Source organism: Capra hircus, chromosome 20 (genome assembly GCF_001704415.2).
Source record: "Capra hircus breed San Clemente chromosome 20, ASM170441v1, whole genome shotgun sequence".
NCBI classification, from domain to species: Eukaryota; Metazoa; Chordata; class Mammalia; order Artiodactyla; family Bovidae; genus Capra; species Capra hircus.
This window is the reverse complement of record NC_030827.1, coordinates 37,981,523-38,004,532: the sequence shown is the minus strand read 5'-3', so window position 1 is coordinate 38,004,532 and position 23,010 is coordinate 37,981,523. Positions and strand designations below refer to the sequence as shown.

The following is a 23,010-nucleotide window of genomic DNA, read 5'->3' as shown; positions in this document are numbered from 1 at the left end:
AGTGTGTTAAAATTTCATATGCAAATCAAACGAATGTGGTTTTCAATTTATGAATTTAACTATTTTTTAAAATAATTTTTTTTAACAAATTTGAAGACTTCCCCAGCAATCTATGTCCACGCCCTCATTCCACTGTTGAGGAAGCAGAGGAGCAAAGAAAACAGTCTTGCCCATTGTTTCAGTGAGTGACTGGTTGGTCTGGGATTGGAACTCAGGTCTTCAAATTCCCTGATAAGTATCCTTTCTCCACCAGTGCTGGTTCTCTTAAAGGAACACTGAAATAACTGGGCAGGAGTATGTAGGAAAAGGGTAAGATAACATTTTAGTGAATGTGAAGGTAAACATTCACAGCTCAATGAATTCCTTCTCATTCAGAGGATACTAACGGCATATCGAATTTAGGTTATGTGACTCCTATTTGCCAGATGTGTATTTTCTACATTTTCCCATTCCCCAGGAAAAGTTTGCAATCACACTGTTTTGACACAGAAGTTAGATTTCCATGGTTGACAAAAATCATAAAATTTCAATGTAAACTTTCTACTGATTCAATATATTTTAAGGGGTATTATATTGTTGGAGTAAAAAAAGTACTATGCTTAGCTTAATTAGACAAGTACCTTTCATGATAACATCCTCAAAATATACACAGAACTTAACTGAAAATGTCAGTGATTATGATCATTTGTCACTGACCTTTCTCTACCAATTCTCTGTTCAACGGAAGACTTAAATTTCCTTGTCGGTTTGCTATTGGAAAAAGAAAGGGGGAAAATATCTTGATTAAATAAAATATTTTGTAACATACTGCATAGCTAACATACAATAAAATCTACACATTCTATAGCATATTATAATTGTAACATAAGAGCTATTTAGTACTCACCAATATTTAGAACATCTTCCACAGCCTGAGGTGCCACTCTGTTAATATTGAATGACCTAGAAATAAATACCACAAACATTTTTTTCTTATTTTGGTTCTAAAAACATACTAAAAATGAAAAAGGAATAATCTACTTAATGTACAAAGAACTCTTAGAAATTATCAGGCAAAAAAAATACCCAAAAAACAATAGCCATCTCATATAGTTTTTAGAAGTAGGCAAAGTACATGGCTTAACAGTCCAGGGGTCATATGAAAATATGTTCAATCTCATTCATACCTGAGGAGATATTAAAACAAGATTCTTCTCAGATTTTAAGGATTAAAAAATGATAGTGTATTGACATGGGTATGGGAAGAGAAGTATGCCCATATATTAATGGAATTATAAAAATTGCAAGTAGACAATTCTGTTAAGATTTAAAATGAACATATTCTTCAATCTAGTAGTTTATCCTAAAATATACTTGCACATATAATACACAAAGACAAGTATAAGGATATTTACAGAAGCATTGTTTATAATAGCAAAACCGCAGAAAGCTGGGTAAATATAGCTACTCAGTAGAATACTACACAGATATTAAAAAGACTGTACTACAACCATATGTATAATACCAATGTGGAAAGATATCAACATGTTAAGTTAAAAGACGAAAAGCATTATACAGTGTACGTATGTGTATATGTGTGTTCAGTCGCTCAGTTGTGTTCGACTCTTTGCAACCCCATGGACTACAGCACACCAAGTCTCTCTGTCCCTCACCATCTCTCGAGGTTCGCCCAAGTCCACGTCCATTGCATTGGTGATGCTGTCCAGGCATCTCATCCTCTGATACCCTTTTCTCCTTCTGCCCTCAATCTTTCCCAGCATCAGGGACTTTTCCAATGAGTCAGCTGTTCTATATATTTATATAGAATTTCCTTGTGTTACTTATATTAAAAAATATATAGAGTGGTTATATCTGGAGATTAGTACTAGAATATAAACTGAAAGAAACCAGCTTTTCGTTGTATCCCCTTTGTATTATTTAACATACTTTTTATTTTTTTAAGTTTTATTTATTTTTTACTTCTTGGCTGCGCTGAGTCTTCCTTGCTGCTTGGGGGCTTTTCTCTCTTTACGCCGAGCGGGGGCCACTCTGTTGTGGTACGTGGGCTTCTCACTGCGGCGACTTCTCCTGTTGCAGGGCACGGGTTTCTGGGGCATGTAGGCTTCGGTAGTTGCAGCACCCGGGGCTCTGGAGGACAGGCTCAATAGCTGCGGCACCCGGGCGTGCTGCTCCACAGCATGTGTAATCCTCCCAGATGAGCAATCAAACCTGCGTCCCCTGTACTGGCAGGCGGATTCTTAACCACTGGACCGCCAGGGAAGTCCTACCACAGTTTTAAACAGGTATTTCTCTAAATTATAAAATCATTTCTGAAGGTGAGAAACCTTTAGCAAGATATCACACGTAACCACTTAAGAACAAACACTACCACAAATAGGAGTAACTTTTAAAAGCAGCAACTTTTAAAAGGTGGTTACACCCTTAACCACCTAAGGACTAAAAAGGTGGTTAGGGAAAGGTGTTTTTTTTTTTAAAAAAACACAATTCTTCCAGCTAATTTAGAATTCTCCTCCTGCCTCTACCTCTTCGCAGTAGATGCTCCTTAGAAAAGGAACAGCACTTCATAGTCACACAACTCTAAACCTAATTCAGGGGCTCTTAACATTTTGAGGGAAGAAGAATAAGAGATGCTCCATATACCCACTCTAATCCTATACTCTCTATATTTTGAGAAACGTGAAAACATTTTGGACATTCTCTTAAGAAAAATACAGATATACAAATTTTTACATTAAAAAATTGAAGTCATTCACAGACCATATCCTTATGCTAAAAAAAAAAAATCTAAAATGCCCTTGCCTAGCCTATTTTACACCATTACTCACCCCCTAACTTCATATTCCAAACACCCCAAGCTCCATTCTCGCCTCTTGCTCAGACTTACTATGTGGTAGAAACCAAAATACTTCAAGTGTTGTGACTTTCTTCTTGTTTAGTATGAGGTTCACAAAACCTATCTCGTTAGCATTACTACTGTCACACACTACAAGCCATAAGGCACTGAGGGCAGTTTCTGGCTCTTGGCAAGAACTCAACGAAAATGTCAAGTGCAAGGAAATCTGTATGAGTTACACTCTTAATTCCTCGTTACTGCTTTAGAATTCTATTTTAAAGTCACATAAAAATAAGCTGTTAATAGGGTTCCACTGAAATAAAATATGTAAAGGGCAAAAGATAATAGTGACTCATGTATCTTTACTATAATTAAGACTTAGTTTAAGAGAGCAGAAGTCTTACAAGACATGTTCTAACATTCCTAGAACTATGACTTACTAGGAATACCACAAGTCAATACAAACTAAGTTCTCTGAGTTAGGGTTAAATTAAAACTAATTTCCTGCGGGTGTAATCTAAATCTCAGCCAATTCAATCTACCCTTAGGAGTGGTTTACATTCTACATCAAAAACAAACTATGTGCCAAAGCAGATGTGAGCTACCAAACAACAGCTTTTTCCTTAGATCTACAACCTTCACCACTGTAAGAGTTCTGATGTGAAATCGGACATAACTTCTACTAAAGACAACCAAATTGAAAGGCAAAGAGTCTCGTATCTTCATCAGCTAGTAAAACTTTCTCTTTACTTAAGAACACCTCCTCATCGTTAATTAGGTCTGCTGGGACAGAATGTACAAAGGAGGAGGACTGGGAAGAGGCTTAAGGACTCATGGAAACAAACGATCCTGCTCTGTGGTACTTCTCTACTGTGTGCTGCAAACGCAATCCACCCAGGAAAAGGACTGAGGTGAGTGACACCGCGATGATGCACAGATGCTTGTAATGCAACATAACCACCACATCCTACGTCTTGTGCAAGAATTTCTGGAAATGCAAAGATGGGACAGCTAATCCCTGAGCTCTTCCCCCCACCCTCCCAGACACATGATTAGGCTGTATTTCCCACCCCTCTAGCCACACAGCATGTAACTATGTTCCAGCTAAAGGAATAAGAGTGACTATCATGGGCAACACTTCCCATAACCTCCCACAGGGGACCCTCCAAGCTTTTCCTCCTTCTGTAGCACAGGAAGTCTACAGTTTAGAGTTAAGCCCCGAAATTAAATCCTACCTCCTCCATTTATCAGCCACATGGCTTTGGGCAAGTCAGTTAACTTTTGAGACTTGTTATAGTCTATCAGTGAAAATAAAATTAACTGATCTCAGAGTATTCTTAAGAATTTAAGTAAGATAATATACTTACTTGGGACAAAGAAAGTGCTCAAAGATGGTACTGCAGTAAGTTGAAATTATTAATGTAATATATAGAACGTATAAACTTTCCCTCAGTATCTCTGATCCCTAGCCTTCTCTCTTCCCCCGCAATGCTTCTCTTTTCTCAAGGATCAAATGATAAATGGGAAATCCAACCATAATGAAAGAATTATCAGTGATAACAGGAGAGTAGATCATGTCAGAAGCAAGCAAGCTGCATAAGGCTGAGTAGAAAAGAAAAGGGACTAAGTAACCAAGGTGGCAGGGACAGGATATGGTTAGAGACCGTATCCTGGTCCCTATACCAGAGACCAGGCTCTATACTAGAGCACTGAGCACAAAGCAGAGTTTAATAAGCCACACAGAAAAGACAGAACTTCTAATCTAAGCCATACTTAAATGCAACATCAACACAGGACTCAAGCATACGGTGAGTGGTAGGAGAAATAAAACTCAATTTTAAAGAACTCAAACTTAAGTCAGTTTGATAAGCACTGCTTTAGCTGTATTTGTGAGTGTGTAGTCATTTATTCAAAAAAGCATTTTAAGTGAATAAGTGTGAAGTACTATGCTTAGCAAAGAAAAAATTAAGCAGAAAAAAAGTCACTAGTCACCACCCCATGTGCCTCAAGTTGCTCAAACTAACTGGGTATGAACTTACTAGAAACCAATTATGTGCTAAGTGCTATAACATCGGAGAAGGTGATAGCACCCCACTCCAGTACTCTTGCCTGGAAAATCCCATAGACAGAGGAGCCTGGTAGGCTGCAGTCCATGGGGTCGCAAAGAGTCAGACACGACTGAGCAACTTCCCTTTCACTTTTCACTTTCATGCGTTGGAGAAGGAAATGGCAACCCACTCCAGTGTTCTTGCCTGGAGAATCCCAGGGATGGGGGAGCCTGGTGGGCTGCCGTCTATGGGGTCGCACAGAGTCAGACACGACTGAAGCGACTTAGCAGCAGCAGCAGCTATGACAGTGCTATGAGGAAAAAGCGCTGGGTAAGGGCAAAAAAAAGAGGGATTGATTAATTAGGCTTATGAAAAGAACAAGGTCTTAAGCAAAGATTTTGACATTTAAGTGACATTTGAAGACTGGAATTTTTAGCCAGTAGATGGAAAGTGGAAAATGTTCAGGCAGTCAATGCAGGAAGAAGGTACATTGAGCAAAAACAAAAAGCCCAGAGAGAACATGGCTTGTGCTAAGAATTGCAAGTAGCCTGCAGAGCCTCCAGTGTAATGGGTTAGGGTCAGGCAGGAGTAGGCTGGCAAGGAACCTTAGCTCACGTTTAAAGGGCTTCATATGACAGACTAATGTGAACACAGTCAGGAGTTAAGAAAGTTTTAAAGCACAGAAGAGAAATAGTGAGATCTATCTACATTACGGAAATATTACTCTGTGGTAGGAGTTATGAATTACAGCCTAAAGAAGCAAGATGAGGCACAAAGAATATTCACTAAAGAGATGAGGGCTGACACCAAGAAACAGCCATAGAAACTGAAAAGCAGGGGCCAGAATTTCTGAAGTACATCTGACAGGATTCAGAGACTGCTAAGTACAGAGGGAGAACAGGGGGACCCAGAGTTATGAGCCAGCCTTTAGGGAATAATGTGTTTTCCTGAGACTATGAAGTCAAGGCTAACAGTGATACTATTCAGCAAGACAGGCAACACAGGAGAACAACAGAAGACAATAAATTCAGTTCTGAATGTGTTGAATCTGAAGTGCTACTAACATCCTTATGCAGTTAGTAGGTAATTTTTCAATATGAGCCTGTATGCAAGAGAGATGACGGCTACAGATACAAGTCAGGGAGGCATAGGCACATGTGTGCTAAGAAGTGGCAGAGACTTCCCAGAGAGGAGCCATAGGGTAGGCAGGCTTCAGGATGTCCCAGGTTATCTCCAATTAGGCCTTGAATGCACAAACTTCTGGCATATTTTTTGGTACCGTACCTTGCTTTCATTTCTTTATAACTTAAAATATTCATTTTTTAAAATATATACTCTCTAAAAACACTCATTTTCTTTTTTCTCTTTACAAACCTAGTGCAGGAAGATAAAGAATGACCAGATCCAGGCCGGGCTATAAGTCAAAGCTGGACTCTAGGACCCAATCGATGAGTGCAACAGAAACTGAGCCAACTGATAGGTCAACGCCAGGCTCCTTCCTGCGTATCAGAGGCCTCAGATACACCAGTGTGAGACAGCACGCAAATTATATGACTTAAAGTATTTCACAAAAGTTGATAAGCAACATTCCAAGTTACTCACCAGGCCTTTGATCCTGTTCCAGTACACAAATTGAGCCCAGAGCTCTTCTGCTTTTCCCATGGACCATCATCAACTGAAATCTCGTAGTAGGAAGCCCTATGAATTGAGAATATAAAACTGGATTTGCAGAACTTATGTCTCATGGTAAATGAGATAAAGTTTCTTTTTCAGAGCTGATGAAATCTAAGCAAGTCATCCTGACTTAGTAGGGACACATATCATGATGCTAGTTCCAATACTGATTAAGTGAAAAAAATTCAAAAATATCTGTGTGTCTACATCCTTCTCTGACCTATATGTACCTCCTTCCTTTAAGATTTCAAACAAGAGCTTCTTATAAATTTTTACCTAGCACTGCTATGGAAACATACAGAAGATGATTTCAGAATTCAAAAAGAAAATGCCATTCCTAAGGGAGTTTTATTCTCGGGAGCTAGTCCTCGACACATCTAAGTCTGCATCTAATCCTTCAAGTTACCAACCGTTTCTATTTAACTCTTGTTTCTCAAGTTATATACTAATGTGCCTTTTGAATTGATAGTAAGCTAGCAGAGATAATGAGGTTCTAAAGAAAAATCTCAATCAGTCCTGGACCAGTGAACAAAACTAGGGATAAAATAAGAACTGTAATTTTTTTAAAGATTGATAGTTCTAAGATTATTTAATAAACATGAAATCAACTGGGTTTTCTGACACCAGCCCAAAAAAAAAAAATGACACCACTTTTTAACTACATGAATGTTTAAGTGATTTGTAACTATTCAAAGAGCTTTTGAAACATACAGTGGTGTCAACAGTCAACAATGAGTTACTTTTATCCAGCAAATAAAAAAGCTAAAATAAACCCTTAACAAAATACAGCTTTTCAAAACAATGACAATTATTAGACATGCCTGCAAATATTAACATTCATCGGATAATTTATCTCTTATTCTAACCCTTTCATTTTCTCCTGCCAAGCTCATGGTTTGTGAAAGCTTCATATGATATAACTCCAAGTCGTCTTTTTCTCTGAAGTCAGCATTCTCTTTAAAAATAAAAGACAGCAAGTCTAATATTCACATTTAATCTATTTCATAGCTTTGTTATGTCTTCCTAGTAAATTAAGAATTTTAGGTACATTAGTCTATTATATACAATACAGACAAGTCAGCCAAATCCATTGGAATGGCTGCTATCTATTATGCCAGAATCATGTAGAAACCAGAGATTAGAGGTAAGTGGGGACAGAAAAGAAGCAGAAGTGAAGAGAAAGAGAAGTCAGGAGAGAGACGCTGAGTCCAAAACAAAGAGCAAATTTAGTGTCATTCTCACATGCAAGTTTATCAAGATTAGTCAACTCATAGAATTTTGGTTTCAGGGAAATTATTTTTTTAAGGCAGCAATAAAACTCACAGTCCCTTTAGAGTGGGTATACTTCTTCTTAAATTGTCCACTGCTACAGCCCAAGAATAAGACATTCTAGGTTAGAACAAATAGGAGAAAAGAAAAAAATTGGGCTTTTAAAATGTTCTTAACTTTAAGAACATTATAAATGAGGCAGGAATAATATTGCCGCACTTCACATTTTCCAAGCAAAGCACTTCAGTTTTCAGGAAGACGACAATTCTATCACACACACTAAAGAAAAGCACAGGCTTAGCCCGGCTCTGTTATTTATTAATTGTGTGACTCGGGGCAATTTACTTCACCTCTCTGAGCCACAGACTGCCCTATAAAATGGAGATAATGATAGCATCAGTATTTTATTCAATCTACAAATATTTATTACGTGCCTAATGTTTTAATAAGCACTGTGCAAGGTACTAGGGATTTAATAGTAAATGTAATAGACACAATCTTCTAGAAGTTTATATTCTAGTATGCAGGTCAGAAATTTTACAGTAATAATTACCAACTATTTAGAGTGCTGTTTACTGCTTTAGGCAACAAACAAGACACTATATAAGAAATAATACAAGATAGCCTTGAAACAGCACTGCCAGGAGGAAGGCGTGTACAGGCAGGGCAGTTTAAAAAATAAGTAATAAGTTCTCATGACAACTCAATACTGGATCTGGAATTAAGAAATGCTGGGTTTACATGATGGTTCTGATGCTAAATTAAATATATGAGCTTGGCCAAGTGATTTGAATTCTCCAAATCTCAGTTTTTTCACTGAGAAATACAACCACTTTTCTCACAGAGTTGCTATGAGCATACACGTGGCAACATACAACATGCACAGCGCCTGACACGCAGCAGGCATTCAGTATGTGTTCCTTTCCTTTCTGCCTAAGGGTCTGTGTCATAGAATCTTTCAGAGTAATCTCTAATATCTCCCGTAGTTAAGGCTTTCTCAATAGCATCAGAAGCCCACCCACTGCTGTCCTTAATCTTAGTAAAGATATCAGGGGAGGCATTAAAGACCACAAAAAGAACCAGCATCGGACATCAGGGGTAAACCAACCAAAGCACTGCCACCACAGAAAACAGAAGCATTCGATCTAACACCTCCTAATGGGCCTTCACTGAATTTCCATAAGTCAATCATTGATCCCAATTTTCCTCCTTTTGTAAGTTATTTTTAGTAAGTACAAATCATAAAGCAACGCTAGTAGAAGCTCTCAGAAGTTATGACCTTGAAAATATACAAACAGAATAACGTAATAAGCCCTTAAATGGCTTCCCTCGAATAAGCATAAACTCACAAAACATCTTTACCTTTGTCATCTATTTATTTTAATGGAGACTTTCTCCAATCTCATTTTAAGGCTGTTCTCTTCTGCCTGTCTTTAGCAATAGTGATGAGATTATATCACTGTTATATTCTCTTCCTTCTCTCTTATGACATAAATGTGTCCATTACTTATTTCCATATTGCTTCAAACTTGATATGCTATAGTTTTTTCTGTTACTGCATAAGTCTTACTATATTAAAATAAGTCCATCTTTACACTTTACCATATTTTTAAGTTCTTTAAAGTATATATTTTTATTTGATTTCTTGAATACACTTTAATAATTTTTTAATTGTATATTTTACAAGCTTCCTAAACATTAAGACACAACTACTTTTATCTTATTTGTTTTTATATTCCTAGTTCATACAGCAGGTGTGCAATATATATTATTGCATAAATTTAAAATTATATTAATCAAAATAATTACAACTGAAAAAGATAATTCAAATCATTCTGTTGAATCAAACTTTGTTCTCTTCAATACTATCTCCAGTAGTAAGTTAATGGCTAAAATGTGTTTTTTTTAAGACAAATTTTTCTCATCATAATTAAACTTACTATAAAAGAATATGACTTATAATGAAGAGAATTTCAGAAAATTTGAAACTCTCAGGGAATCAATTACATGACCTTCAAAAGGTCACATGGTTCTGGTAGCAGGAGAGTAGAATATAGATTTATCTCTAATCGTCTATCCCTAACTCCCTTACAACAACAAAAATGAGAAAGAAAGTTCTAAATGTACCACCAAGAGTTAAATTAACTTTACGTTATGGCAGTCATTTTACAACTAGTAACTAGTGTCACACAATAAATTTTCTGCAAAAAATTCTGCTGACAATTTAAATCTAAGTTATATTCAACACTCACAAAATAGATTTTATCAGTAATAAAACATACACTATGCTTTTATATTCCTACTGAAGAACTTCACTAACCTTAATTTTCGGTAATAATGGTTACAAATCTTAAGCTGTCAATACTCTTGCCTTATGATGTTGAACTGAAAAGGATCAACATTACTTATGCAGTACTCTTGTCAAAAATGCTTAGTCTGAATTTTATCATGCAGAGAAAAAAAAAATCATACAAATCTAAAATAAGGAATATTCTGCCAATATTCTGCAATTGGCTTAGACCATTCAAAAATGTAAAAGTCATAAATGACAAAACAGGGATGGGACTAAAAACCATTCTTAATTCAATCTAAAGGGCTATGATAGCCAAATAAACAAGATTTAGTCAAAAGTAAGTAATATTTTTGTGTTCTCCTTAACTGGATCCTGGATCAAAACAAGCAAATAAATAAATCAGCTTTATGAAACATTAAGACAATTAGTAGGGAAATTTTAATATGAACAGTCTGTAAGATCAAAGTTTTATATCAACTGCAAATATATGCCTATATAGCATTCTCTTAAACATTTATAAAGTACCTATATAACAGATGAAAGGCTCAGGGAAATACTGCAGTAAAGAAATCTGAGTAACTTTGTTTAATGTAGGGCTTCCAAAACATTTGTGGTAATGAAACTTTCTTTCTTCTTAACATGTATTAATGTGTACAAAGGTGTGGAAATATTTCATTTAATAATTTGTTTTTCTTACTTATATAGTATTAATTATTCACAAATTAGGTGGTAGAAATTTAATAAATAGTTTAAAATTACTAAAATATTAAACTCAAGATGACAAGTTTAAAAGTACCTGGATGATAAACTCTCCCCAATGAAGACTTCATTTAGTGCTCTCACTGGCAAAAGCTGGGGTCCAGAAGCCTCAAACTCTGCAGAGAATGAAAGAAAAATCCAAGAGAGCGCCTTAAAACTTCAGAAATATTACCATATAAATTTTATAAAATATTAAAATATTTGTCTTAATAGCATCTATAGCTTAACATTAACATATGAATTAAATCTTAAAGTATTCATAATACAGAACCACAAAATCATCTAAACATTATAGCTGCAATGAGTAAATAAACCTTAGTTCTTCTTTGAAACAATTTGTCAAGGGTGATGAAATATATTGATATTTATTCACAGCATAAGATTCAAGTTGTCACACTTGGCTAAGTTTTGCTCCAACTACAACCTGTTTCAGAAATAGAGATGATCGAGTACTTCCAAGGCAGAGCCATTCTGGATTCAAGCAGCAAACTACATGGATGGCTCATGTACGAAGCCAAATCAGTTATGTTAAAAGTCAGATTAGTTTTCAAATAGAAAATAGAGAATGTTTTTCAGCAATGGCAGTTCTGGAGGAACAGTGCCACATCTCCTTATATGACTCCTTAAAAAATGGCAACTTTATTTTACCCTTTACGGTTCTGTGTACAACTTATGTAACCTTCCGTGATGATTACTTAAACAGCACTTTATCACGCAAAATCCTCCAAAGAATCCCACTGCTTTCTGGATCAAAGTGTGATTTTCACCTTCAGATGGTCGCTTTTACGTTTTTGTCTTTAACCAGTCCCCAGCCTGAGACGCCAGCCCTTTCTTCCCAGCGTCACCAATAGCAGGTTCATGGCACCCAGGTGTCTCCTGCTGGGCACGCACAATGGAACAAGATACCTTTTCTGTCTCCTCCACTGTTTTTTCTTAGTCAAAGCTAAATGTTAACTTCAACTGAGGCAGCAGCTAGCCTCTAAGATGGTTCCCCATGATTCCTGCCTCCTGGTATACACATTCTTATATAACTCTTCCTTTCACATCACACCAGAATTAGTCTATGTGACCAACATAAGGCAGAAATTATGGTATGTCACTTCTGAGATTTGGTTTAAAAAGACACCCTGGCTTCTACCTTGGTCACTGTCTCTCCCAGATCACTTGTTCTGGGGGAGGATATTTCATAAGCAGTCCAATGGAGAGGCCAACAGAGTGAGGACCTGAAGCCGCCTGCTAGCAGCCACGTGACGAGCTGTGGTGCAGACCTTCCAGCCCAGTTATGTGTCCCGGCCAACAGCTTGACTGTCACCTCCTCAGAGACCCTAAACCTGAACTAACAAGCTAAGCCTCTCTTGGATTCTTGACTTTCATAATCTCTGTGAAATCACAAGTATTTGCTATTAAGATGGTAAACTTTGGGGTAATTTGCTATGTTTTAAGATTCTGTTTCAGGTTAATGTGTATTAGACACATTAGACACTTAATACTCTATAAAACTTTCCACCACTGTCACCAACACAACCGCCAATTTAATATTCTCCTCTGACTTGTAGCCTATTTGTTTATATGCTTATCGAATGTTAATTACATGTATAATTTCTTTTGGATTTTAACTGTCTAAAGTGACCCAACTATTCTTTCAATTACCACAAGTTGCTATTATAATACCATGAAATCTTTAAAAATTTATTTGACTAAATTATATAATGGGTTAACATTATCGGCTAGATCTTATAATACAGAAGGAACCTGATACAAAAAGGTATATAAGAATGATGTGTTTGATCAAATTTGATTGTACTTAAGACCACATATGTAACTTTTGATATTGTCTTAATTTGGTACTAAATATATTCACATTTTTACAACTAACAAGTTTTACCAACGTAAAAAGTTAAAATTTATAGTTTAAATTATTTTTCTTTACATAGTGTAATCACTAATGGAATGTTTTGTATCTCCTCACAGATTTTCTACAAATGTTCACTAACAGTAAGTACTCACTAAATATTGCTTTGTACTCAGTTGCCAAGTCATGCCTGAGGCAAGAATATTGGAATGGGTTGTCACTTCCTTCTTCAGGGGATCCTCCCAATCCAGGGATGGAACCTCTGTCTCCTGCACTGGTAGACAGGTTCTTTACTACTAAGCCACCAAGCAAGCCGTCACTGTATATTAGTAACTGGTAAATCTGAAATCTCACCAAACTGTAACCATATGTTTTTCTTTTGTATGGTCTTAACTTTTTATCTGTATTCTTGTTTCTCTGCATCCTAATTTTCCTTTCTGTATATAGCACTTTTACTATATATGCTTGCTGAATTTCACCTGAAATCTTCTATCAAAAGAGGAAGAGAATATATAAAATTGTTTCAAGTCTCATTAATCATCTTAATTCTGCTTATATTTCTTTCATGCTAATTGACTACCAAACATTATTTAATCATTAAACTGTTCATTTACATCTTGCTTCAACAAAACACAAAAAGATGGACTCAAGAGCAATTGACAATTTTCTATCTAAGAGAATCCATTACAAAATTAATCATTAATTTATATTTTCAAGTATAGAATTGTTATGTGACAGAGACCAAAATACTGTGCACTTCTCTCACAGTCAAACCATTAGACTATGTTTCTGGATCCACTCACCTTGGGTATACTCATGGAACTAGTAATGGCCAATGGAATATGAGCAAAAGTAGTGAAAAGGCCTGGCTCCTAAAACTTCCCTAAGAATCCCCCATGCTCTCACTGTCTTCTCCCCATAAGTTACAAGGACCAAACAGAATATCAAAGGCCACTGTTTGGAGGTTGCCTGAACACTCCTTGGACAGTGAGCTGAACTATAAATAAAACTTCAGTATGTTAAGCCACTGAGATTCTAGGATTGTTTATCAAATCAATTCACTTATCCAAATTAATACAAGTAGGCTTGCAAATAAAAAGTTACGAGTTTATGTGATTTAAAGTTTTCTTTAACAAATAAACAAACTCTACCTTCCCTTGACTTAACATGCACGCACATCATTATGTCTTTCTTGGGTTTTCCTGGTGGCACATACAGTAAAGAATCTGCCTGGAAGGTGGGAGACCAGGGTTCGATCCCTGGGTCAGGAAGATCCTCTGGAGGAGGCTATGGCAACCCACTCCAGTATTCTTGCCTAGAGAATTCCATAGACAGAGGAGCCTGTAGGGCTACAGTCCATGGGGTTGCAAATAGTCGGACACAGCTGAAGCGACTTATCATGCACATACCTTCCCTTGAGGGTATAATGGTAATAAAAATGAACTCCTCTTCATTAATTTGAATACAACCGAGGTGGCTCAGGTGGTAAAGAATATGCCTGCAATGATGCACTGGAGAAGGAAATGGCAACCCACTCCAGTATTCTTGCCTGGAAAACTCCATGGACAAAGAAGCATGGTGGGCTGCAGTCCATGTGGCAGCAGAGTCAGACGTGACTGAGCAACTGAGCACACCACATATATAATCTAGTTAAGGACAGATAACACTAAACAAAATTTTATAGGATTGAAGTTAAATCATCCTTCTTGCAAAAAAACTAGCATTTTTTTTCTCTTTAATCCTGTGTTCCAAATTAAAAAGCTAAATCAGGGATCAAACATGGTGGTATATTTATAATCTCAAACCTACTCCTATATTCAAAAATCCCAAATGGCAGTTTCTTAGGAAGTGTTCCCTGCCAACCTGAAGAGAATTTAAATAGGGAACATGAGATATATCTTGAAATCTTCCTAATTTTTTCTCAGAAAACAAAGTTCTTTATCAAGGAAAAAAACTCTCTAACAAAAACGTTCTCTAAAATAGTGCCAACATTGTAAATGTTATATAATTGCTAATACCAATAATATTAATAATTAATATAACAAGTTCCAGTGTTGTTATTGAGAAATCTGAAACTACTCTGATTCCAGATTCTTCATGTATAAAATAACCTGCTCCAACCACAATCACCACCACTATCACCACTCCTTTCTGGAAGCTTGCAAGAGGTTTGCTTTAGCCCTAGTATACTAACATGCCTCAGTGTGGGACCTTTTACCATTGATTATATTAGGTATTTTGTGTGTTCCTTCATTCAGAGACTGGTGCCTAAGTTTTGAGAAATTTTTTTTTTTAATTATTTTTGAGTATTTCCTATGCTTTTACTTGAGCCTCCACAAACCAGATGTAAATATCCTGAATATTACTAACTTTATATGTAATTTGTTTCTATATATATTTAGTTTATAAGCTAAAACCAGTGAATCTGAGCAATGAATCTATATCCTATATACTGTTGGTGAAAATAACCAAATCCTGAACATCATTTTGATGACAGCAATAACTTGTTTTGGTGAAGTATAAAATAAAATTTCTAGCTAAGATTTTAAAATCTTTAAAAAAATTAAACTATTAATAGTTACTGTAGTCTTTCAAAAACAGTAATAGGAAATCTGCTTATGAATGACTTGAAAGATTTCCAGATTTTTAAAAACTAGTTATTTAAAAATTTTCTAACATCAAATGACTTTTTTTCAGGGGAAGAGAAACCATCTTTAAAACACGGCATTAACTCACAGTTTAGGAACATTCCAGATGTTCAAGCTGGTTTTAGAAAAGGCAGAGGAACCAGAGATCAAATTGCCAACATCTGCTGGATCATCAAAAAAGCAAGAGAGCTCCAGAAAAACATCTATTTCTGCTTTATCGACTATGCCAAAGCCTTTGACTGTGTGGATCACAATAAACTGTGGAAAATTCTAAAAGAGATGAGAATACCAGACCACCTGACCTGCCTCTTGAGAAAACTGTATGCAGGTGAGGAAGCAACAGTTAGAACTGGACATGGAACAACCGACTGGTTCCAAATAGGAAAAGGAGTACATCAAGGCTGTATATTGTCACCCTGCTTATTTAACATCCATGCAGAGTACATCATGAGAAACGCTGTGCTGGAAGAAGCACAAGCTGGAATCAAGATTGCCAGGAGAAATATCAATAACCTCAGATATGCAGATGACATCACCCTTATGGCAGAAAGTGAAGAGGAACTAAAAAGCCTCTTGATGAAAGTGGAAGAGGAGAGTGAAAAAGTTGGCTTAAAGCTCAACATTCAGAAAATGAAGATCATGGCATCTGGTCCCATCACTTCATGGCAAATAGATGGGGAAACAGTGGAAACAGTGTCAGACTTTATTTTTGGGGGCTCCAAAATCACTGCAGATGGTGACTGCAGCCATGAAATTAAAAGACACTTACTCCTTGGAAGGAAAGTTATGACCAACCTAGATAGCATATTCAAAAGCAGAGACATTACTTTGCCAACAAAGGTCTGTCTAGTCAAGGCTATGGTTTTTCCAGTGGTCATGTATGGACGTGAGAGTTGGACTGTGAAGAAAGCTGAGCGCCGAAGAATTGATGCTTTTGAACTGTTTTGCTGAATAAGACTCTTGAGAGTCCCTTGGACTGCAAGGAGATCCAACCAGTCCATTCTAAAGGAGATCAGTCCTGGGTGTTCTTTGGAAGGACTGATGCTAAAGCTGAAACTCCAGTACTTTGGCCACCTCATGCAAAGAGTTGACTCATTGGAAAAGACTGATGCTGGGAGGAATTAGGGGCAGGAGGAGAAGGGGACGACAGAGAATGAGATGGCTGGATGGCATCACTGACTCGATGGACGTGTTTGAGTGAACTCCGGGAGTTGGTGATGGACAGGGAGGCCTGGCGTGCTGTGGTTCATGGGGTCGCAAAGAGTTGGACACGACTGAGCGACTGAACTGAACTGAACCTATAAAGCTATAAATCACCATGAAAAACTCTGAAAAAAATGAATATATGTAAACATCAAATACCACAACCAGACAGAAACAAAGCCGGAAAACAGTTATGTAAAGATAGCTTTTTCTGATAAAGTTTAGCCAAGAAATGAAATGCAAAAGGAAATAATATCCTTTTATACCGTCCACAGATATTTAGGATATCTCTTGGGATCTTCTTGCATAACGAAAATCTTACAGTTATGGGACAAAGTGGGAAAATACTGCTAAATATAATCCTCAAATTAGCTCAAAACTGAGAATTCATCTTAACACAACAAAAAAGCTGCATATCATTTTATGCTAATATTCCCTTAGCATCTTACACAAATATCTGAAATACATATCTTAAGCTGAGATACCAAAATTTCCTAAAAGATTTTTTAATCAATAACTAGACCCATGGTAAATATATATAAATGCAAATATATAAATGTATAATTATTATGAAGTCTTCCACTGATTAGTTCATTTTCTTTCAACCACTTTCTTTTTCCTTTTTCACATTTCAAAGATTAAGACCAAGACTCTTTCCTTAAATATCAAGTACCTTCTCAGACATTTTATAGTCCTTCCCTTATCAATGAGTTTTCAAACCCACCCTAGAAAAAAATTGTTATGGACATATGCTATATTTCTTATTTCAGAATCTAATGATAAAAATTTTACAACTCAAGTAGTTCATTGCACTTCCTTAAATGTAGTCAGTGGCACTGAAATCCCCATATAATTATAAATGATTACTTCCAGAAATTAGAGATCAAAGGAACTGTAAATTACATATTGCCCCAAACACACTTAATTCCCAATCCACCTACTTTCATCATGAACTCTTTCAATGTTGAAGGCTCTACTATGCTGATTCAAACTCAGCTGCTGTTCATGGAGGTCCACAGGAACAGGGTTGATGCCAGTCCCTTCAAGATATAACCTAATTCGCTGCCTCCACAACCACCTTAGGGTAAAGAAAAAGCAAGTTATATTGAAATAGAATAAGTTAAAAAAAGGATTAGACATTATAGTTTCTCCAAATTAAAAAAATTAACATTAAGAAACTAGTTATCCCATGAACTAATTACCCCAGAAATATCTAAAACCCACCACAAATTCTTGCACAAAAAAAGATTTAGATGGCAATATCTACTGTATCTATAAGACCCCTCAAATAACATGAATTAAAGTCAAATTATTTATCAAGTATCCATTAAATCCCATATATGGAGCCTAATGTAGTTGTGTTTTACTTATCAAAAAGTATAATATATATAAAAAAGAAAACATTCTGAAATTAAAACACCATTATGTTAAAGTGGTCAGTTTATATAAAAATTCCTTCCCTAAAATTCAGTAATAACGTTTTTCTGTTTTTTTTTTTTAACATAAGAGTTGAATAACAAATACTGTAACACTTAAGATTACATCTAAAACTTCAATGACTTTTTAGTGGGAAAAAAAAAGGAATCAAGTTTAATTGATTTTAAAATCAAAAACTGACACATCAAAAAGCCAATGGGACAGATTCTACTAGATAAGTACACAAAAATATACTCCTACTTGGAGTATATTAGTCATCTGTAAGGCTGCTAAACTTCTGAGATGAGCAGAAACTGAAAACTCACTACTAAAAAAAAAAATGATTTCAGAAGTCAAGAAGATTTAATACAATTTCACAAACACCTAGAGAAACGGTTTTCTCAAACTATAAACTCTAGGCTAAGTCAGCGAAAAAAAGTAGTCCAACTTAGCTCTAATTAATGGGTCTACCTCATCTTAACTCTTCCCTCTACCCTTCCTTTCTTCAGGGCAGTCTGACTACTGAACAAATTAAGTGAAAGGAATATTTTTAAAAAAAAATCTCTACTGGTTAGGAAATACTTAACATGTAAGACAGAGATACCAGGAATCAGCATAGCTAGAATAAATCCAACCTTCAGACACTCTGGATGGGAGAAGATGAGAGTGAAAAATACAAAATCTCAGAGAACTTGAACATTTAATTTTCACCAATAGTCTTCATCATCTTTTTACCAAATTGGTAAAAACACGTAAGGTTAAAGTAGAGACATGGCCTCTATCTCACTGAAGGAGAAAAACCACTACTTAACAATTACATTACAGGCCAAGTGGCATTTGGCAAGGTTTCTCCACATAGTTCCAATAGGGTTAGGAGTAGACAAGTTAGATGTGTTTGTGACTCAGCTAATGTATTATTTTTTATGTATTATTTGAATTGTTTTTTATGGCTACAACTATGGACTAATCCAAATATTACCTAATTTTTTCTGTTTAACAGCATTTTTAATGATATACATTAATAAAATAATTATATAATAATTATATTATCTTAACAAGATAATTATAGAGCAATAGTAAGAAGTTCCTACCTGAACTCACCACGATAGAACTTCTGTAAGGCTTCTGGGAAGGAATGCGTATATCGAACAGGAAGACATAAATGACCCTCAGACCTTTATTTTAAAGGGATTTGGGTGGTATAAAGGGAAGAAGAAATAAAAGTACTCAATTCAAAAGGTATCATTAAACTACAAAAATCAGACATAAATATTTTTGAATTTCTACTCTATAATTCATTTTTGCCACATATTATTTATATTTTCAACAAGAACCAAAAAAAAAAAAAGACCAAATATAAATAGTAGTTTACATCCAGGTTTAATACCATAATACAACTTAAGTTTCCACATTACAGTAAAACTAACAGCAAATTTGCCACTGATTGATATCCCTGCAAAATTATCTAATGGTGTAGTGATATTTGCATTTTAACATCTATATTACTTAACTACTAACTTTGGGCAAGTCACTTTAGCATCAGCTTCTTTATCTCTAAAAAGGCCATAAGACCACCAATCTCAAAAGGTTATTCTGAGGAATCAAACTCTTTATTTGAAAGTTTTTTGAACCATAAACCCCTTAGAAATATCTTTTAAGATAATCTCTTACTAAAACAGAACTCATAGCTTTATCTAATCTAACTTCAAGGAGTTAACGGCTTTCATGAAAGACAGAATTAAAAAAAAAAAAAACTGCAAATTACAAACTGTTAACTGCCTATAGGCTGATAAATGAAGATGAGAAGCTATGGCACCTAACATGTGGAAAGGTGTCCAGAAAGTTCAATCAGCCTCATTTATGTGATGCTTCAATCTTGAAGGAAAGGCTGACAGTTTGCCTGGCAAAACAAACCCTTAATAATAACTATAAATTAACATAAATGTGAAGAGCCACGTAAAAGGCTTTTACAAAGCTGTAACTAGTCAATTTATCTGAGATAAATTTATCTAAGAAACTTCGGCAGGGACTAGATTTTTTAAATTTTTATATTTACTGCAATACTCTTATACAGTGCTAAGATTATAAAAGTTGAAAGTCAAAGTGTAAGTCGCTCAGTCCCATCTGACTCTTTGCGACCCCAAGGACTTCTCCAGGCCAGAACACTGGAGTGGGTAGCCTTTCCCTTCTCCAGGGGATCTTCCCAACCCAGGGACTGAACCCAGGTCTCCAGCCTTGCAGGCTGATTCTTTACTAGCTAAGTCACAAGGGAAGGCCCTTATATAAAAGTTATCAACAGTCATTTATTTGATAGAATACCTACTGAGGTCACCTGCAGGTCTAAGACACTCAAGAGAGAAAAATCTAGGCCTGGCCTGGAGGATTCAATTTCAGTGTGGCTCACTCACTAGTGCTAACTGCTGGCAAGGTCCTCAAGGTCCTCAAGTCTCTCTCCACGTGAGTCTCCCCACAGGGCGGCCTTGGTATCCTCATATCATGGTGGCTGACTTGCTCAAGAATAAGCAACCCAAGAGACCAACACAGAAGCTACAGTACCATTTATGACCTAGCCTTGGAATGCACACACTGTTGTATCATATTCTGTTGGTCCCACGGGCCAGCCCTACTTAACGTGGGAAGGGAACCACATAAAGGTATAAATAACAAGAGGCTACATTAAAGATCAGCTATCACATGCTCTCTACCCCATTTTGATTATTAAGCATTTAAATGTCATAATTATATACAGGCGTCAGCAGAGAGAGTACAGAATACCAAAGAGAAAACTGAAATTGTCTATTTAATTTGGCTGAGTCTACCAATGAGCCATCTTAGAGAAGCAGATCCTCCAGCCCAAGCTTTGGATGCCTGCAGTCCCAGCTGACATCTGCCTATAACCTCATTAGAGATCCCAAGGTAAAACCATCCAGCCAAACCCTTCCTGGATTCCTGACACACAGAAACCATGGGAGAAAATAAATTATTATTACTATTGTTTTAAGCCTCCAGTTTGCGGATGATTTGTTATGCTGCGTTTGATAACTACTGCAGAGAAGAAGAAACTTAACTGAACATTAACTTCTGGGCTTATTTAAGGATTGTGAGACACCTCACACTTATAAAAAATATAAGTCAGGCAACCTGAATTATGAAACAAGCTAGAGGCCTTATACATTTCTGCCTGGGGGCCAAAAAGAAAAAACAAAAGACTTCTAGAATACATTATTCCAGCTAGAAATTAGAGAAACAACACCTTCTGCTTATCAGTTTCAAAATCTTCACAAGCTAATGAATATTAAGCCAGTTTTTAAAGGAGAATGTATTTCAACAAACTGTATAAAATATGACCACTAAACAATCTATCATTACAAAGTTTTTCTAAAATACATGTGTACAATCACTAAAGGCAATTTAAAAATAATTACTGAAGCAATAATCTCAGTTACTTGTGCTCAGGAAATATTTGCTCAGCTAGGTCAGGGTCCTAGCCCTGCTCCCTAAAATCATTTAACTAATCACTCATTTTTCAAGTGTTTATTGCCTACTGACTATGTATAATAGTAGTATGCTAGAGAAATTTAGTCCTATACTCAAAGAATTTGTAGTCTGATGGAAGAGACAAACAATCAAGCAGAAAATAATGAGAGAGAAGTGCTCTCTGTAGAGGGAATCATAGTCAGAGCCCAAGACAGGAACCAGTCTTGAATTAAAAAGAACTACACAATTGAGTCAGTGGTCTAAGGGCACTCCAGGCGAAAGCACAAATAAAGGCATGAAAAGGACCTCTGGAGAACTCTTTCACTTACTCTTTCCAGCCCTGCTATCTTGCTATCAACAAAGCTCACCACCAAAGCAAAAGCTCCCTCAAGTGAGCCTCCAATCAAGATGTTAGGATGCTCATCCATTACACTGTGCTTAAGCACAGCTTCGGGTTGGGGCAGCAGGGCGGGGGGCGAGGGGGGATTACTGAATGAAGGTATAAATTTCCATTTATAAGAAAGTACTCGAGAAGCAATGTGCCACATGCTGGCAAAAGTTAACACTGGTGTATGGTATATTTGAAAGTTATTAAAGAGAGCAGATCTTAAGAGTTCTCATCACTAGGAAACAAACTCCCCCCCACCCTTATTTTTTTTTTTAGCTATATCAGATAACAGATGTTAAAAACTTATTGTGGTAATGATTTCACACAACACAGGTTACATCAAGTCATTATGTTGTACATCCTACACTTATACGGTGCTGTATGTCCATTATATCTCAATAAAACTGGGCAAAAATACAATTTAAGAACCCCAAAGAATAGACTTCAGGAAGGATCCTAGACTGTTCCTAGAGAGGCATCAGTCCTTTTTTTAAGCTGAAGAATGTGCCTGTGGGTAAATAAAGATAGATGAAACTAGAAAAGCTGATAAGCAACAGGTGGTGAATCATCATATACATTATGCTAAGGAATTTGCAAGGCATCTGGAAGATCAAAAGGAAACCCTGAAAGACTTTAACTAAAGAGTGGATACAATCAAATTTGCACTTTAGAAAAAATACTAAGGCAAAGTATGAAGGATGAGTTGGAAAGAGCAAGAATGGAGATTATTGCAGTAATTTAACTCACACACTACAAAGGCCTCAGCTATGATTAGTAACAGTGAGGAGGGCAAGAGAAGGACTCAAAGGTAGGATCCCTAAAACTTCACACTAAATACCTGACCCTGAAGGGAGGGGGTGAGGATGAGTCGCCACAGCTTTAGCACCCATTACAATTCCATTCATCAAGTATGGCATCGGGGAAAGGAGACAAGTCCATTTGTAAACGCATTACTTTTAACCGCCACCAGATACATTCAAGTGGAAGCCAGTATGGCTACAACAGCATGAAGAAAGAGAAAATAATAGGACATAAGGATACAGAATAGTCAGAGGCCAGATAATGTAGAGTGTTGAATGTCACAGTGAAGGTGATCAACCATTTCCATTTGCCCAAGACAATTTTCCCAGGACGAAGGACTTCCGGTGCT

The 23,010-nt window shown here is 36.4% G+C and overlaps 1 protein-coding gene across 4 annotated transcripts in view; it reads right to left on the bottom strand.

Moving 5' to 3' along the window:
- NADK2 (NAD kinase 2, mitochondrial) overlaps positions 1–23,010 on the bottom strand; it is a 46,107-nt gene that overhangs the window by 6,494 nt on the left and 16,603 nt on the right. For 3 of the 4 annotated variants that reach the window (XM_018065673.1, XM_013972830.2, XM_018065675.1), the window contains exons 5-11: positions 19,087–19,170; positions 17,521–17,657; positions 10,914–10,992; positions 7,879–7,944; positions 6,484–6,579; positions 887–942; positions 697–750 (exon numbers count right to left, since the gene is read on the bottom strand). In XM_018065673.1, coding sequence (XP_017921162.1) covers positions 697–750; positions 887–942; positions 6,484–6,579; positions 7,879–7,944; positions 10,914–10,992; positions 17,521–17,657; positions 19,087–19,170 — 572 coding nt within the window. The remainder of the gene's footprint in view (positions 1–696; positions 751–886; positions 943–6,483; positions 6,580–7,878; positions 7,945–10,913; positions 10,993–17,520; positions 17,658–19,086; positions 19,171–23,010) is intronic. The other variant, XM_018065674.1, reaches the window with a different exon arrangement.